This window comes from Anomaloglossus baeobatrachus, chromosome 9 (assembly GCF_048569485.1).
Source record: "Anomaloglossus baeobatrachus isolate aAnoBae1 chromosome 9, aAnoBae1.hap1, whole genome shotgun sequence".
Classification (NCBI taxonomy): Eukaryota; Metazoa; Chordata; class Amphibia; order Anura; family Aromobatidae; genus Anomaloglossus; species Anomaloglossus baeobatrachus.
The window spans coordinates 27,095,817-27,114,886 of record NC_134361.1 but is presented as its reverse complement, the minus strand read 5'-3'; the positions used below and the strand labels follow the sequence as shown (position 1 = coordinate 27,114,886).

The 19,070-nt window shown below is 51.2% G+C and overlaps 1 protein-coding gene across 1 annotated transcript in view; it reads right to left on the bottom strand.

Annotated features, from left to right (window-relative positions):
* PPP1R10 (protein phosphatase 1 regulatory subunit 10) overlaps positions 1 to 19,070 on the bottom strand; it is a 49,665-nt gene that overhangs the window by 12,086 nt on the left and 18,509 nt on the right. The window contains exons 10-17 of the mRNA XM_075323414.1: positions 2,768 to 2,877; positions 1,578 to 1,678; positions 1,348 to 1,495; positions 1,095 to 1,250; positions 751 to 997; positions 560 to 635; positions 248 to 436; positions 8 to 134 (exon numbers count right to left, since the gene is read on the bottom strand). Of these exons, the coding sequence (XP_075179529.1) occupies positions 8 to 134; positions 248 to 436; positions 560 to 635; positions 751 to 997; positions 1,095 to 1,250; positions 1,348 to 1,495; positions 1,578 to 1,678; positions 2,768 to 2,877 (1,154 nt within the window). The remainder of the gene's footprint in view (positions 1 to 7; positions 135 to 247; positions 437 to 559; positions 636 to 750; positions 998 to 1,094; positions 1,251 to 1,347; positions 1,496 to 1,577; positions 1,679 to 2,767; positions 2,878 to 19,070) is intronic.

The following is a 19,070-nucleotide window of genomic DNA, read 5'->3' as shown; positions in this document are numbered from 1 at the left end:
GACTTACGTGGTCCTGGTGGTGACTGGTTCTGATTCTGCGCCTGACTTTGAAGTGAGCCCAGAAGTTGTTTTATCTTATCGGAGAAATCTGGCTGTTTCATCAAATCTTCGGTCTTTGCATTACCCTGGGCAGTCTTAGATAAGATAAAAAAAAATATGTCATCTATAAATTACTAATGTACTAAAATTCGCTAGCAGAAACAGTATTAACGACTGACCCCCGCAAGCCACACGTTTGTTTTCTTACCATTATGGAAGTCAAGATCTCCTGCATAGCGTCTGGCAAGGGACTGGTTTGGGCCTTTGTGTTACCCATGCTACCCATTAAGTTAGCGAGCACAGGAGGTAATTTAGCACCGCCAGTCAAATCTGGTGATTGAGACGCTCCACTCTGATCCATAGGCTCAATATACGACCCATCGTCTATGGAACAATCCTACAAAAAAATTAAAAATAAATTGGTCCATTTTATTCTTTAAGCAAGTCAGAAAGGAATTGATGTTACCAAGAAAGCGATAGAAGATATCTGGATTGTGAATAGAAGCAGTTTACAATGTACCTCATCCAGTGGTATCAGCTTTGGAGGTGAAGGTTCATAAGGCTCAGGGTCTGGCTCATGAGGTGCGTCAGGAACACTGTTGGGTAAAATAAAGATATTAAATTTACACTTGCAAGGGTTCTTTTGGCAGAGAAGCCAAGATATTAATAAGAAAAAAAAATATATATAATTACAGTTGGAAGTGTATATACCTCTCTTTGGATAGAAAGATTTCCTGCAGAATTCCCATCTCCCGCTCAGCTTGGGTATGCTTCTCCGTGCTGTTGCTGCCCACTTGAACGAGAGCTCCTGGAAGTGACAGGGGACGCGGCAGTACCCAGGGTGTGACTTCTTCCATTGTATCGTGACTAAGCCGTCGGGCATTTTGGAAAGCGCGACGATCCATTAGCATCTCTCGTTTGGCAGCTTCACCAAAGTCCTTAATCTTGTTTACGTTGACTTATGAAAAATAAAATACAGAAATCTAGTGAATACAAGCTAAAAGCAGGAATGTCCCGAGACCGGCAACTATCAAGAGGCAAGCAAACAAACATACCTCGCTCTGTTTCATCCAGCTCGAAGTAGAAGTACTCCCGGAGATGAGTCTCGTCCGGCCAGCTGACTGTTTTCCTTTTCTTGCCCTTCTTTGTCAGTTGAGGGACTTCTGGTTCACTAGGCTTCACGTCTGTTGATGCCGGAGCAGGTTCAGAAACTACAAAAAAAAAACAAACCCCAAAATCATAAGATTCGATGCAGACCTAGAGAATGTTAAGAGAAGGGATGAGAAAGTCAGCAGAACGAGTCCTTACTTTCCATGGGCTCAGGGAGCTCAACAGCAGGAACTGGAGTCCCCGGCCTCTCCACTTCCATGCCTTCAGCTGGTGGCTCCGGTTCAGGAGAAGAAGGCTTGTTCACATTGGTGGCATCTCCTGGAGACTTGCTGTCAAATGGACTGGGCTGCAAATACAGAAATAATTCACTGTAGATACCCAGTGATATCGTTGTCTAGACTTTGGGTCTAAAAATTGCACCTACAAACCTTATTACTGGTCGGTGAAACGGCTTTTTTCTTCTTTTTGATCTTTATCCCAGGAACGGGGGCAGAATTCAGTGCGTCCAGAAAACCTAAACTCTCCATAGCTGTGAAGAGATTACGCAATCCATTATTTGGGGATAACGAACAAAAGGAAAGAACATGCAACAATTGTAAACCATGTAATAAGAGGTATAAGTTATATCCACATGTCCAAGCCCTCTTCACCTCCTTCCGCCTCAAACGCAAAAATATTTCCCGGATTCGTACTTGCTTTTCCCAAGAAGCTGCAAAAACTCTAGTACATGCCCTTATCTCCCGCCTGGATTATTGCAACCTCTTGCTCTGTGACCTCCCTTCTAACAGTCTCGCACCTCTACAAATCTATTCTAAACTATGCTGCCCGGCTAATCCTCCTGTCCCCCTCGCTACTCCCCGACCTCTCCTCTCTGCCAATCCCTTCCCTGGCTTCCCATTGCCCAACAACTCCAGTTCAAAACACGAACCATGACCTACAAAGCCATCCACAACCTGTCTCCTCCCTACATCTGTGACCTAGTCTCCCTGTACTTAGCCGCACGCAACCTTCGATCCTCACAAGATCTCCTTCTCTACTCCCCTCTCATCTCCTCTTCCCACCATCGCATTCAAGATTTCTCCCGTGCCTCCCCCATACTCTGGAACTCTATGCCCCAACATATCAGACTCTCTCCTACCTTGACAAGCTTCAAAAGAAAGCTGAAGACCCACCTCTTCCAACAAGCCTACAACCTGCCGTAACCCTCAGTCTGATATAACGCCGAACAACCAGCTCTATCCTCACCCATCCCTTGTAGACTGTGCCCCTCGCAGGCAGGCACCTCCTCCTGTACCTTGCATTGTTTATGATTATTGTACTTGTCCCTATTATGTATACCCCTTTCACATGTAAAGCGCCATGGAATTGATGGCCCTATAATAAATAATAATATTGTAAAGACTAATGAGAAACTGACAAATCGGAATAAGACAGATTTGGGGTATTAAACAGAAAAAAGGGGCAATTTCTGCTGCAAAGAATATAGCACTTAAAGGACCAGGGGCTTAAAAAAAATGAGAGACAATCACCAACACTACAGAGGTAACTACAGGTCAGAGGAGCATTAACATTATGAATGAATTCAATAAGGAGGTTATAGGAGAGGCTTGATACATACGCTGAGGAGGAATGATCTTGACTTTGATTTCTTTGGCAGCATTTGGTGTGGTATTGAGAGGTTTGTACTTTTTCTCGGCGGGAGCGGCATCGGTGGCTGTGGGCACAGGTCTGGGGAGAAAAAAAAAAAAATCAGTGAGTCAACGTGTTTCCAACCCATATGGTAGTAACTAAATGAAGGGGGACCGTGCTGCGATGTGTCCAAAGCGACACTATGCAGAGCAGAGGACAAACAAGGTGCTGCGACAACTTCATTCTCAGGATCATGGGGGATTCCTCCCAATCATGATGTAATGGTACATCCTCGCAATTTGCCATCACTTTACAGTTAGGTCCAGAAATATTGGGACAGGTACTGAATCTTTGCAATTTGTGCTCTGCAGGACACTTTAATTAAAGGGAACCTGTCACCAGTTTTTTCACTATTAGGCTATGTGCCCACGGGAGCTCGTAGGTTTCCCGCAGCAGCTCCCCGTAATCCGCAGCTATACATTGCTGCGGGATTCCAGCGGAATTGTTGCGGTAAACCTGCGGATATTCATGAGATTTACCTGCGGAACCTCCGGCCTCTATCTCCATAGTGGAGGGCCGTGATTTCCGCAGGTAAATCCGCAGGAATAATTGACATGCAGTTACGTGCGGCTGCGGGACATTCGCAGCATATTCCGCAGCCACACATTCCACAGCATGGACACAGACACTCCCCATGTCCCATAGGATAACATGGGGAGTGTCTGTACTTGCTGAAACCTGCGGATTGATCTAGAAAATCCAGATAAATCCGCAGGTTTTCCACAGCAAAATCCGCAGGAGCAAGCTCCCATGGGCACTAGCCTTAAACTAAAAGTATCCCCTTCTGCAGCTCCTGGGCTGCATTCTATGAAGGTGCACCTTGTTCCTGACTAAACTTGTAGACCCCTGAAATAACTTTAGAAAATCTGACCGCTATGTATGCTAAATACCTTATCTAGTCAGATGGGCGTGATCATCATTGTGATTGGACGCGCCAGATGAGGTATTTGCGCAGGCGCAAGATTATGGTCGGCGCTATGCATGACCTCACCAGCATCATCCTCGTACCCGACCATAATCTCACGCTTGCGCAAATACCTCACCGGCACGCGCTAGGACAACTATGTTTTCTGCTCAGCCCCCAATGTGGCAGAGCAAACTGCGCCTGCGTGAGATTTGGCCAAGCAGTATGGACGGCGGCGCGATCCTTGTCAATCAGGAATGGAGGACGGCAAACTTGGCCAGAGGGAGGAAAATGTAGCAGAAAATGATCACGCCCATCTGACTAGATAAGGTAATTAGCATACCTGGCGGGCAGATTTTATAAAGTTATTTCAGGGGTCTACAAGTTTAGTCAGGGCAAAAAGTGCACCTTCATAGAATGCAGCCAATGAGCTGCAGAAGGGGAGACTTCGTTTAATAGTGAAGAAAACTGGTGACAGTCCCTTTAACGTGACACAACAGATGCAATTGAAGTGTTGACTTTCAGGTTTAAAAAAAAAATAATTGTTAAATGTTTAGAACTTGCAGCCATTTTTTTCTACAAAGCCTCCTCATTTCAGGGGCTCTAATATAAAATGGTCAAGTTCAAGGGGGGGTAAATTGGTAAGGTGAATTTACTCTTGTTTAAATGTTTGACATATTGTAATGATTGTGAAAACTGCAATAAAATTTGTGTTTCAAAAAAATGGTCAAATTAACTTAACCATAAGTAAGATATTCATTTTAATTATTTGTAGAGAACACCTTGCAGGCAATGACTGCCTGAAAAGAAGGGAATTTTGTTTACTTACCGTAAATTCCTTTTCTTCTAGCTCCTATTGGGAGACCCAGACAATTGGGTGTATAGCTACTGCCTCCGGAGGCCACACAAAGTATTACACTTTAAAAAGTGTAACCCCTCCCCTCTGCCGATACACCCTCCCGTGCATCACGGGCCCATCAGTTTTGGTGCCAAAGCAGGAAGGAGGAAACTTATAAATTGGTCTAAGGTAAATTCAATCCGAAGGATGTTCGGAGAACTGAAACCATGAACCAAAAGAACAATTCAACATGAACAACATGTGTACACAAAAGAACAACAGCCCGAAGGGAACAGGGGCGGGTGCTGGGTCTCCCAATAGGAGCTAGAAGAAAAGGAATTTACGGTAAGTAAACAAAATTCCCTTCTTCTTTGTCGCTCCATTGGGAGACCCAGACAATTGGGACGTCCAAAAGCAGTCCCTGGGTGGGTAAAAGAATACCTCGATAAAAAGAGCCGAAAACGGCCCCCTCTTACAGGTGGGCAACCGCCGCCTGAAGGACTCGCCTACCTAGGCTGGCATCTGCCGAAGCATAGGCATGCACCTGATAGTGTTTCGTGAAAGTGTGCAGACTCGACCAGGTAGCCGCCTGACACACCTGCTGAGCCGTAGCCTGGTGCCGCAATGCCCAGGATGCACCTACGGCTCTGGTAGAATGGGCTTTCAGCCCTGAAGGAATCGGAAGCCCAGAAGAACGGTAGGCTTCAAGAATCGGTTCCTTGATCCACCGAGCCAAGGTTGACTTGGAAGCCTGCGACCCCTTACGCTGGCCAGCGACAAGGACAAAGAGCGCATCAGAACGGCGCAGGGGCGCCGTGCGAGAAATGTAGAGCCGGAGTGCTCTCACGAGAGCTAACAAGTGCAAATCCTTTTCACATTGGTGAACTGGATGAGGGCAAAAAGAAGGTAAGGAGATATCCTGATTGAGATGAAAAGGGGATACCACCTTAGGGAGAAATTCCGGGACCGGACGCAAAACCACCTTATCCTGGTGAAACACCAGGAAGGGGGCTTTGCATGACAGCGCTGCTAGCTCAGACACTCTCCGAAGTGATGTGACTGCCACTAGGAAGGCCACCTTCTGCGAAAGGCGTGATAGAGATAACCCTGAGGACGCTAGGAGCCAGGACTCAATGGCCACACAGTCAGGTTGAGGGCCGCAGAATTCAGATGGAAAAATGGCCCTTGAGACAGCAAGTCTGGTCGGTCTGGGAGTGCCCACGGTTGACCCACCGTGAGGTGCCACAGATCCGGGTACCACGACCTACTCGGCCAGTCTGGAGCGACGAGGATGGCGCGGCGGCAGTCGGACCTGATCTTGCGAAACACTCTGGGCAGCAGTGCCAGAGGAGGAAATACATAAGGCAGTCGAAACTGCGACCAATCCTGAACTAATGCGTCCGCCGCCAGAGCTCTGTGAACCTGAGACCGTGCCATGAATGCCGGGACTTTGTTGTTGTGCCGAGACGCCATGAGGTCGACGTCCGGCGTTCCCCAGCGGCAGCAGATCTCTTGAAACACGTCCGGGTGAAGAGACCATTCCCCTGCGTCCATGCCCTGGCGACTGAGAAAGTCTGCTTCCCAGTTTTCTACGCCCGGGATGTGAACTGCGGAGATGGTGGAGGCTGTGGCTTCCGCCCACAGCAGAATCCGCCGAACTTCTTGGAAGGCTTGACGACTGCGTGTGCCGCCCTGGTGGTTGATGTACGCGACCGCCATGGCGTTGTCCGACTGTATTCGGATCTGCCTGCCCTCCAGCCACCGCTGGAACGCCTTTAGGGCAAGATACACTGCCCTTATCTCCAGAACATTGATCTGAAGGGAGGACTCTGTCAGAGTCCAGGTTCCCTGAGCCCTGTGGTGGAGGAAGACCGCTCCCCACCCTGACAGACTCGCGTCTGTCGTGACCACAGCCCAGGATGGGGGCAGGAAGGATTTTCCCTTCGACAAAGAAGTGGGAAGAAGCCACCACTGAAGAGAGGTTTTGGCTGCCAGTGAAAGAGAGACGTTCCTGTCTAGGGACGTCGACCTCCTGTCCCATTTGCGGAGAATGTCCCATTGAAGTGGACGCAGATGAAACTGCGCAAAGGGAACTGCCTCCATTGCTGCCACCATCTTCCCTAGGAAGTGCATGAGGCGCCTCAAGGGGTGTGACTGGGCCCGAAGGAGAGAGTGCACCCCTGTCTGCAGCGAACGCTGTTTGTCCAGCGGAAGCTTCACTATCGCTGAGAGAGTATGAAACTCCATCCCGAGGTAAGTCAGTGATTGGGTTGGTGTCAATTTTGACTTTGGGAAGTTGATGATCCACCCGAACCTCTGGAGAGTCTCCAGAGCAATGGTCAGGCTGTGTTGACATGCCACCCGGGAGGGTGCCTTGACTAGTAGATCGTCTAAGTAAGGGATCACCGAGTGGCCCTGAGAGTGTAGGACCGCCACCACTGATGCCATGACCTTGGTGAAGACCCGTGGGGCTGTCGCCAGGCCGAAAGGCAGTGCCACGAACTGAAGGTGTTCGTCCCCGATGGCGAAACGCAGGAAGCGTTGATGCTCCGGTGCAATCGGCACATGGAGATAAGCATCCCTGATGTCGATTGATGCTAGGAAGTCTCCTTGGGACATCGAGGCGATGACGGAGCGGAGAGATTCCATCCGGAACCGTCTGGTTCGCACGTGTCTGTTGAGCCGTTTGAGGTCCAGAACGGGACGGAATGATCCGTCCTTTTTTGGCACCACGAACAAGTTGGAGTAAAAACCGCGACCACGTTCTTGAAGGGGAACGGGGATCACAACTCCTTCTGCCTTCAGAGTGTTCACCGCCTGAAAAAGTGCATCGGCTCGCTCGGTGGGCGGAGATGTTCTGAAGAAACGAGTCGGAGGACGAGAACTGAGCTCTATCCTGTAACCGTGAGACAGAATGTCTCTCACCCATCGGTCTTGGACATGTGGCCACCAGGCGTCGCAAAAGCGGGAGAGCCTGCCACCGACCGAGGATGCGGTTTGGGGAGGCCGAAAGTCATGAGGAGGCCGTCTTGGAGGCGGTTCCTCCGGCGGTCTTTGTAGGACGTGACTTAGACCGCCATGCAGAAGAGTTCCTCTGGCCCTTCTCTGACCTGTTGGACGTGGAGGAATGGGACCTGGCTGAGGGCCGAAAGGACCGAAACCTCGATTGTATTTTTCGTTGCTGAGGTTTGTTTGGTTTGGACTGGGGTAAGGACGAGTCCTTTCCCTTGGATTGTTTAATAATTTCGTCCAATTGCTCGCCAAACAAACGGTCGCCAGAAAATGGCAAACCGGTTAAGAACTGCTTGGAAGCAGAGTCTGCCTTCCATTCGCGTAGCCACATGGCCCTGCGGACTGCCACCGAATTGGCGGACGCTACCGCTGTACGGCTCGCAGAGTCCAGGACGGCGTTCATGGCGTAGGACGAAAAGGCCGACGCCTGAGAAGTCAAAGACACAACTTGCGGAGCAGAGGTACGTGTGACCGCATTAATCTCAGACAGACAAGCTGAGATAGCTTGGAGTGCCCACACGGCTGCAAAGGCCGGAGCAAAAGACGCGCCTATGGCTTCATAGATGGATTTCATCAGGAGCTCTATTTGCCTGTCAGTGGCATCCTTGAGCGGTGAACCATCTGCCACTGATACTACGGATCTAGCCGCCAGTCTAGAGACTGGAGGATCCACCTTGGCACACTGAGCCCAACCCTTAACTACGTCAGGGGGGAAGGGGTAACGTGTGTCATTAAGGCGCTTAGTAAAGCGCTTGTCCGGAAATGCTCTGTGCTTCTGGACAGCATCTCTGAAGTTAGAGTGATCGAAAAACGCACTCCGTGTACGTTTGGGAAGAAGGGAATTTTGTTACTTACCGTAAATTCCTTTTCTTCTAGCTCTTATTGGGAGACCCAGACGATTGGGGTATAGCTACTGCCCTCCGGAGGCCACACAAAGCACTACACTAAAAAGTGCAAGGCCCCTCCCCTTCTGGCTATACCCCCCCGTGATATCACGGGTTCTCCAGTTTTAGTGCCAAAGCAAGAAGGAGGAAAGCCAATAACTGGTTTAAACAAATTAACTCCGAGTAACATCGGAGAACTGAAAAACCGTTCAACATGAACAACATGTGTACCCGCAAACAACAAAAAAATCCCGAAGGACAACAGGGCGGGTGCTGGGTCTCCCAATAAGAGCTAGAAGAAAAGGAATTTACGGTAAGTAACAAAATTCCCTTCTTCTTCAGCGCTCTATTGGGAGACCCAGACGATTGGGACGTCCAAAAGCTGTCCCTGGGTGGGTAAAGAAATACCTCATGTTAGAGCTGCAAGACAGCCCTCCCCTATGGGGAAGCCACTGCCACCTGCAGGGCTCTTCTACCTAGGCTGGCGTCCGCCGAAGCATAGGTATGCACCTGATAATGTTTGGTGAAAAAATGTGCAGGCTCGACCAGGTAGCTGCCTGGCACACCTGTTGAGCCGTAGCCTGGTGTCGTAATGCCCAAAACGCACCTACGGCTCTGGTAGAATGGACCTTCAGCCCTGAAGGAACCGGAAGCCCCGCAGAACGGTAGTCTTCAAGAATTGGTTCTTTGATCCATCGAGCCATGGTGGCTTTAGAAACCTGCAACCCCTTGCGCGTACCAGCGACAAGGACAAAAAATGCATCAGAGCGGCGCATGGGCGCCGTGCGGGAAATGTAGATTCTGAGTGCTCTCACCAGAACTAACAACTGTAAATCCTTTTCATACCGGAGAACCGGATGAGAACAAAAGGAAGGAAAGGGTATATCCCGATTAAGAAGAAACGCGGATACAACCTTAGGGAGAAACTCCTGAATAGGGCGCAGCACTACCTTGTCCTGGTGGAACACTAGGAAGGGAGCCTTGAATGACAGAGCCGCCAGCTTAGACACTCGCCGAAGCGACGTGATCGCAACCAGAAAGGCCACTTTCTGTGACAGGCGCGAAAGGGAAACTTCCCTCAGAGGCTCGAAATGCGGCTTCTGGAGAGCAACTAGTACCCTGTTCAGATCCCATGGATCTAACGGCCGCTTGTACGGGGGCACAATACGACAAACCCCCTGTAGTAACGTGCGCACCTTAGGAAGACGTGCTAGACGCTTCTGAAAAGAACACGGATAGTGCCGAGACTTGCCCTTAAAGGGAGCCGAGCGACCAACCTCTTTCCCAACCAGATTGCAGGAGGGAAGGCAAAGTAGGCAATGCCGATGGCCAGGGAGACCCTCCCTGAGCAGAACACTAAGATAAGAATATCTTCCACGAGTTGTGGTAGATCTTGGCAGACCGCGGCTGGCTAGCCCGTCTCATGGTGGCAATGACGTCGTGCTCACGGTCGACCGACGGTGAGATGCCACAGATCACGGTACCACGACCTCCCCGGCCAGTCTGGGGCGACGAGGATGGTGTGGCAGCAATCGGTAGTTGGAACTGTGACCAATCCTGAGCCAAGGCGCCTGTCGCCAGAGCTCTTTGATCGTAAGACCGCGTCATGAAAATCGGGACCTTGTTGTTGCCGAGAAGCCATGACGTCGACGTCCGTCTTCATCCTGCGTCTACAGAATTCTTGCAAACAAACGGGTGCAGAGCCCATTCCCCTGCGTCCACGCCCTGGCGACTGAGGAAGTCTGCTTCCTAGTGTCGTACGCCCGGGATGTGAACAGCTGATATGGTGTATGCTCTGTCTTCTACCCATAGCAGAATCCGCCGGACCTCTTGGGAGTCTTGTCGACTGCGTAGTCCGCCTTGGTGGTTGGTGTATGCCACCGCTGTGGATAGTCCGACTGAATTCGGATCTATTTGCATTCCAGCCACTGCAGGAAGGCTTGCAGTGCAAGATACACTGCCCAGAGCTCCAGACCACTGAGTTGAAGAGTGGACTCCTCTGAAGATGGTCTTTGACCGTCTGGAAAAGCTAAAACTCGCCTCTGGATGAGGCGCCTCCTTGAAGGAGAGACTGTCCCCTCGTCTGTAGTGAACGCTGTTTGTCCAGCGGAAGCTTCACTATCGCTGAGAGAGTGTGAAAACTCTCCAGGAGATGCCAGCGATTGGGTTCAACCTTGAAAAGTTGAAGACCCACCCGAAACTCTGGGAAGGGTCCAGCGCCATGTTCAGGTTGTGTTGGCATGCTTGTAAAGGAGAGTGCCTTGACCAGTAGATTGCCCAAGTAAAGGATCACAGAGTGACCGTGAGAGCGCGGGACTGCTCCCTCTGCTGCCACGAACTTGGTGAACACCCGTGGGGCTGTCGCCAGCCAAAGGGTATGGCTACGAAACGAAATATTCTCGTCTTTAATAACGAATCGTAGCCAACGCCGGTGCCTCGGAGCAATCGGCACGTGTAGATAAGCATCCTGATGTCTATTGAAGCTAGGAAAACTCCTTGAGACAGAGAGGCAATGACGGAGCGGAGTGATGCCATCCGGAACCGCCTGGTTTTCACGTGCTCGTTAAGCAGTATAAAGTCCAGAACGGGACGGAAGGAGCCGTCCTATTTTGGCACCACGACCAGGTCGGGGCAAAATGCGTATCTGGTTCCTGAAGAGGAACAGGGATTACCGCTCTTTCCGCCTGCAGAAGAGCCTCGGCTCGGTCGGTGCGGTAGTTTGAAAACAAACTGACTCTCACTCACAGGCCCTCAACCTGCGGTAGGTAAATGCCGCTAAAGCGGGGGAGTCTGCCCCCCCGCGGTTGCGGAGTGAGAGGGCTGAAAATTATGAGGAAAACGCTTTGGTAGCGGATCCTCCGGCTGCCTTCCCCGGGCGTGAATTGAGCCCGCTAGGAATCTATGCCCTTCTGGGCTTTTTGAGTCGTCTTGGATAGTTGAATGATTTCATTCAACCCTTACCAACAGACTATCACTAGATAAAGGCAACCTGGTTAAGCACTTCGTTGGAAGCAGCCTCTGTTCCAATCTCTCAACTACTAGCCTCTGCGTAAAAACACGGAGTTGGCGGATGCCACTGACGTCCGGCTCGTAGAGTCTCGGACAGCAATAACAGCATGATTCGCCATGCCGACATTGCGAGTTAAAGACGCTGCTGGGACCGAGAGTACCTGTGACAGCGACCCTCTGCGCAATACTAGCTGAAATAGCTTGGAGTGCCTTCACGGCTGCGACTGCCGGAGCAGCCGACCTGCCGATAGCTTCATAGACAGATTGCAACCAGAGGCCAATCTGCCTGTCAATGGCCTTTTGAAGTGAAGTCCTATCCACCACTACAACTATAGATCTAGCTGCAAGCATGGAGATTGGGGGATCCACATTTGGATACTGGGTCTAGCGCTTGACCACGTCAGGGGGAGCGACACGTGTCTCATTAATACGGTCGGAGAAACGCTTATCGTGATAAGCGTGTCGTTTCTGGACTGCGTCTCTGGAGTCAGAGTGCTAAACAAGTACTCAATATATAGAGATTTCTCTTGCTGTGAAGCTGACCCCTCCACTGGAGGAGTTGAGGGAGAAATACCCAACCTTTCGTTGATGGACGCAATAAGATTATTCACTATAGCGTCACCATCCGGTGTATCCGGATTGAGAGCGGTCTCAGGAACAGAGTCCTGAACAGCTACGTCTGCCTCATCGTACAGAGAGTCGTCCTGCTGGGACCTTGCCCAGTGATGTAGTCGAGGGCTAATGCCAGCGAGCCCGCTTAGGCCATCTGGGACTGTCGACCGTGTCGGATGCCTGCTCTCTGGGATGCCTGGAATCACTCTGGCGCCTTGAGATGCTCCAGATCAGGGCGGCCAGGGTCATTGCAACCATATTGCCCACGGTCTGCTTGGGGTGCAAAGTCTGTAAGATGTCAGTCATAGTCACAGACAATATATCAGCGGAAAAACTGCAACTTCGTCCCTGTCTCTGGACAGAGATCACAGGTGGTTCCTTTGGCCACATATAGCAGAGACCCCGGTTGAGCAATTGCACGCACTGGGGGTCCTGAAACCGTAAGACATGCAGTACAAGCAGCATAGAAAGCCCGTGCATTGGCAACTTGTCTTTTTCTGCTGTTGTTGTCTAGCTATCTAAGAGCCTAGCCGAGGATAGCGACCGTACAGTGAATAGTCATACAAGCATGAAGTACAAATAAACACTTCAGCACATGTAGTACACGCAGCATTGAAAACTTGTGGCTTGGCACATTTGCTCTTCTGCTGCTGTTGTCTATTTATCTAGGAGCATGAGACAAGGATAGCGACATACAGTGAATGTATAGCATACAGCATGACAGTAAACACTGCAGCCCATGCAATCCAAGCAGCATTGAAAGCTTGCGCGTTAGCACCCTAGCCTTTCTGCTGCTGTTGTCTATTTATCCAGGAACATTAGCCAAGGATAGCGACATACAGTGAATGTATAGCATACAAGCATGACAGTAAACACTGCAGCCAATGCAAGTCAAGCAGCATTGAAAACTTGTGCCGTAGCACCATTGCTCTACTGCTGCTTTTGTCTGTTTATCTGGGCGCATTAGCCAAGAATAGCGACATACAGTGAATGTATATCATAACAATAAACCGTGCAGCACATGCAAGCGAAGCAGCATTGAAAGCTTGTGCCTTAGCACAAATTGCTCTACTGCTGCTGTTGCCCAATCTGACAGTAAACACTGCAGCACATGCAAACGAAGAAGCATTGAAAGCTTGTGCCTCAGCAGCATTGCTTATTTGCTGCTGTTGCCCAGAATAGCGACAGTACAGTACAGTGCATAGCATATCAGCACACAGCCCAAAAGCCCACTTCAGCATTAGTGGTGTCAGTTGCTTACCGCCCGCACAAGAGCGGGTGCGAGGTCGCCCAAAAACCTGTGACTGGTTCCGTTCTCCCAGAGTGGAAACCATAATGGCTGCCGGCTTCTCTTCCCCGTCCTGTGCAGAGGGGCGGGCCGTGGGCGAGCCCCAGCCAAGAGCGGGAACCCGGCGTCTCACTGTGTTCAGTGAGAGGGGGCTGGAGAATGCAAAGCAGACTCCAGCTCCCTGCGCTGAGCTACTGTACAGCGTCCCGCCCCTCCTCTGACTGGCAGGGCTGGGGCGGGAACGAAACGAAAACTAGGCCGCAAAGCCGGGGACTCTAGTAATAAGCGCGGCCGTCCCATGTGCACGGCCGACGCCGAAGTCCCCCGGCGCACCACAAGTCCCAGCCGCGCCACAATGTAAAAAACAACCAGCAGCGGCCGGCGCGGCCGTTTTCAATACATAAATTCACTCAGCAAAGCTGCAGTGAATAATAGCACCAGCGCTCCGCGCTGTTGTCCCCGGCGCACTAACACTCCCAGCAATGCTGGTGTGTGTGGGCGCGATGTGCATGGGAACACAGAGTACCTTGATGTAGCAGGGCCCTGTCCCTGACGATACTCAGCTCCATATCCAGCAGGTTCTTTTGGGTCTGTGGATGGAGCTCGGTCTCTGTGCCTGGAGACCGGTAAGATCCCACTTCACCCAGAGCCCCTCATGCGGATGGGGAAGGAAAACAGCATGTGGGCTCCGGCCTCTGTACTAGCAATAAGTACCTCAACCTTACAACACCATCCACGGGTGAGAAGGGAGCATGCTGGGGGCCCTACATGGGCCCTCTTTTCTTCCATCCGACATAGTCAGCAGCTGCTGCTGACTAAAATCTGTGGAGCTATGCATGGATGTCTGACCTCCTTCGCACACAAAGCTAAAACTGGAGAACCCGTGATATCACGGGGGGGTATAGCCAGAAGGGGAGGGGCCTTGCACTTTTTAGTGTAGTGCTTTGTGTGGCCTCCGGAGGGCAGTAGCTATACCCCAATCGTCTGGGTCTCCCAATAGAGCGCTGAAGAAACCTAAACTGGTGTTTCTCCTGCTGCGAAGCCGACTCCTCTATAGGTGGAGTTGGGGGAGAAAGATCTAGCACCTGGTTGATGGACGCTATAAGGTCATTTACTATGGCGTCCCCTTCAGGTGTATCAAGATTGAGAGCAACGTCAGGGTCAGAGCCCTGAGCTGCGACCTCCGCTTCATCCTCCAGAGAGTCCTCATGCTGAGACCCCGAACAGCGTGATGAAGTCGGGGAAGGTTCCCAGCGAGCCCGCTTAGCCGGTCTGGGACTGCGGTCCGTGTCGGAGTCCTCACCGTGGGACCTAGGTGTCACCCCAGGAGCACTTTGCTGCACAGACCGAGAGGGGCCTGGGGGCGATGAATCCACAGTGCCCGGGGCCTGTGTTACCGATCTGGACTGCAAAGCTTCTAGTATCTTAGCAGACCATCTGTCCATAGACTGAGCCATGGATTGTGAAAGCGACTCAGAGTTTCTCAGCCAAAACTGCAAACTCTGTCATATATATATACATACACACACACTTCGGCACCCTAGGGGGGCCAGCACCTGGTAACCGGTGTGGCTTACCGACCGCCCAAAGCGGTTGTGTGTCCACCAGATTCCCTGCCTGGGCCTCCCAGAGCTGCAGAGCTCGTTCTGAAATCCTCCACCAGCAGAAGTGATTGTAAAAATGGCTGCCAGAGTTCTCAGGGGAGGAGGGAGCCGTGGGCGGTGACTAATAAAGTGCGGGAATCTGGTGCCCCACAGTGCTCAGTGAGGGGGGAGGAGGACACCTAAGTATGCTCCAGCCCTCACTGCCGACGTCCAGTCGACCGTCCGCCCTTACCCCTGACTGGCAGGCCCGGGGGCGGGAGTTATGGTACTAGGCCGCAGAAGCCGGGGACTAAATTTAATAACGCGGCCGGCAAACAGGCGCGGTCGGCGCAGTAGTCCCGGTCGTCACAAAAAAACAGCAGCCGCTGCAGCGTCTGTAACACAGGCGCTCCATGCACCGTCCCCAAGGGGACACAGAGTACCTTTTAGATGCAGGGCCTGTCCCTGATGATACCCAGTCTCCTGTCTGTCAGATTCCCCCAGGGGCTGCGGAGGGAGCCCAGTCCCAGTGAATGGTGACCGGTTAGGATCCCACTTCTCCCAGAGCCTCTAAGGGATGGGGAAGGAAAAACGGCATGTGGCTCCAGCCTTTGTACCCGCAATGGGTACCTCAACCTTAACAGCACCGCCGACTTAGTGGGGGTGATAAGGGAGCATGCCGAGGGCCCTGCTGGGGGCCCTCTTTTCTTCCATCCGATACAATCAGCAGCTGCTGCTGACTAAAATGGGAGCTTGCGTGAATGTGTGCCTCCTTCAACACAAAGCATAAAACTGATGGGCCCGTGATGCACGGGAGGGTGTATAGGCAGAGGGGAGGGGTTACACTTTTTAAAGTGTAATACTTTGTGTGGCCTCCGGAGGCAGAAGCTATACACCCAATTGTCTGGGTCTCCCAATGGAGCGACAAAGAAAAAAACAAAACTGGAATATAAGATTGTATACATGCAATGTGTAGGAGCATGTTCACACTGGCCATTAAACAGCAAAACCCCAGAAAAAAGCAAAAATGAGCAATAGTGCATGTAAATAAAATAGGGTACTTATTTTGAGATTCTATGAAGATAGAAGAGGGGGCGGAGCTCTGCCTATAGCTCCTCCCTCCGTCATACATCTTATCAGTAACCACCGCCATCTCTCTCAGTAATGGGAGTCATCACGGACTACAGACTTTACTTAAGAATTGAGAATATTGATATTGACCGATCACTTCTGGCAGAGAAAGAAGCAAATTTGTCTGATAAAAGATATTACAGAGTTTATCGTCATGCGCAATATTGATTTACGAAATAAAAATTGAAGTGAGGGTTATGTTTCAAATTTGGTCTTAATCTTGGGAAATGCAGCTCGATGGGGTTGAGATTTGGTGATAAGACTTGGCCATTGCGGAATATTCCACTTTTTTGCCTTATGTTCCTGGGTGGCTTCTGCACGGTGGCTCAGTGGTTAGCACTGCAGCCTTGCAGCGCTGGGTTCCTGGGTTCAAATCCCACCAAGGACAACATCTGCAAGGAGTTTGTATGTTCTCCCCGTGTTTGCGTGGGTTTCCTCCCACACTCCAAAGACATACAGATAGGGACTCTGGATTGTAAGCCCCAATGGGGACAGCGTAAAGTGCTGCGGAATATGTTAGCGCTATATAAAAAAAAAAAAAAATAAGGGAATTTTGTTTACTTACCGTAAATTCCTTTTCTTCTAGCTCTAATTGGGAGACCCAGACAATTGGGTGTATAGGCTATGCCTCCGGAGGCCGCACAAAGTATTACACTCAAAAGTGTTAAGCCCCTCCCCTTCTGCCTATACACCCCCCGTGCTCCCACGGGCTCCTCAGTTTTGGTGCAAAAGCAAGAAGGAGGAAAAAGAATTAAAAACTGGTTTAAAGTAACTTCAATCCGAAGGAATATCGGAGAACTGAAACCATTCAACATGAACAACATGTGTACACAAAGAACAACAGCCCGAAGGGAACAGGGGCGGGTGCTGGGTCTCCCAATTAGAGCTAGAAGAAAAGGAATTTACGGTAAGTAAACAAAATTCCCTTCTTCTTTGTCGCTCTATTGGGAGACCCAGACAATTGGGACGTCCAAAAGCAGTCCCTGGGTGGGTAAAATAATACCTCGTAAGAGAGCCGTAAAACGGCCCTTTCCTACAGGTGGGCAACCGCCGCCTGAAGGACTCGTCTACCTAGGCTGGCATCCGCCGAAGCATAGGTATGCACCTGATAGTGCTTCGTGAAAGTGTGCAGGCTCGACCAGGTAGCCGCCTGACACACCTGCTGAGCCGTAGCCTGGTGCCTCAAAGCCCAGGACGCGCCCACGGCTCTGGTAGAATGGTCCTTCAGCCCTGAGGGAACCGGAAGCCCAGCCGAACGGTAAGCTTCGATAATTGGCTCCTTGATCCACCGAGCCAGGGTTGATTTGGAAGCCTGTGACCCTTTACGCTGGCCAGCGACAAGGACAAAGAGTGCATCCGAGCGGCGCAGAGGCGCCGTACGAGAAATGTAGAGTCTGAGTGCTCTCACCAAATCTAACAAGTGCAAATCCTTTTCACATTGGTGAACTGGATGAGGATAAAAAGAAGGTAAGGAAATATCCTGATTGAGATGAAAGGGGGATACCACCTTAGGGAGAAATTCCGGAACCGGACGTAGAACCACCTTGTCCTGGTGAAACACCAGGAAAGGGGCTTGGCACGACAACGCTGCTAGCTCAGACACTCTCCGAAGGGAAGTGACGGCTACTAGAAAAACCACTTTCTGCGAAAGTCGTGAGAGGGAAATATCTCTCATTGGCTCGAATGGTGGTTTCTGAAGAACCATCAGCACCCTGTTTAGATCCCAGGGTTCTAACGGCCGCTTGTAAGGTGGAACTATGTGACAAACCCCCTGCAGGAACGTGCGTACCTGTGGAAGTCTGGCTAGGCGCTTCTGGAAAAACACAGAGAGCGCTGAGACTTGTCCCTTAAGGGAGCCGAGCGACAAACCCTTTTCCAGTCCAGATTGAAGGAAGGACAGAAAAGTAGGTAATGCAAATGGCCAGGGAGAAAAACCCTGAGCAGAGCACCACGACAGAAAAATTTTCCACGTCCTGTGATAGATCTTGGCGGACGTTGGTTTCCTAGCCTGTCTCATAGTGGCAATGACGTCTTGAGATAACCCTGAAGACGCTAGGATCCAGGACTCAATGGCCACACAGTCAGGTTGAGGGCCGCAGAATTCAGATGGAAAAACGGCCCTTGAGATAGCAAGTCTGTTCGGTCTGGTAGTGCCCACGGTTGGCCGACCGTGAGATGCCACAGATCCGGGTACCACGACCTCCTCGGCCAGTCTGGAGCGACGAGGATGGCGCGGCGGCAGTCGGACCTGATCTTGCGTAACACTCTGGGCAACAGTGCCAGCGGAGGAAACACATAAGGGAGCTGAAACTGCGACCAATCCTGAACTAAGGCGTCTGCCGCCATAGCTCTGGGATCTTGAGACCGTGCCATGAACATTGGTACCTTGTTGTTGTGCCGGGACGCCATGAGGTCGACGTCCGGCACCCCCCAGTGGCAACAGATCTCCTGAAACACGTCCGGGTGAAGGGACCATTCCCCTGCGTCCATGCCCTGGCGACTGAGATAATCTGCTTCCCAGTTTTCCACGCCTGGGATGTGAACTGCGGATATGGTGGAGGCCGTGGCTTCCACCCACATCAAAATCCGCCGGACTTCCTGGAAGGCTTGCCGGCTGCGTGTGCCGCCTTGGTGGTTGATGTATGCCACCGCTGTGGAATTGTCCGACTGAATTCGGATCTGCTTGCCTTCCAGCCACTGCTGGAACGCTTTCAGGGCAAGATACACTGCCCGTATTTCCAGAACATTGATCTGAAGCGAGGACTCTTGCTGGGTCCACGTACCCTGAGCCCTGTGGTGGAGAAAAACCGCTCCCCAACCTGACAGACTCGCGTCCGTCGTGACTACTTCCCAGGATGGGGGTAGGAAGGATTTCCCCTTCGATAATGAAGTGGGAAGAAGCCACCACCGAAGGGAAGCTTTGGTCGCCTGAGAGAAGGAGACGGTCCTGTCGAGGGACGTCGACTACCTG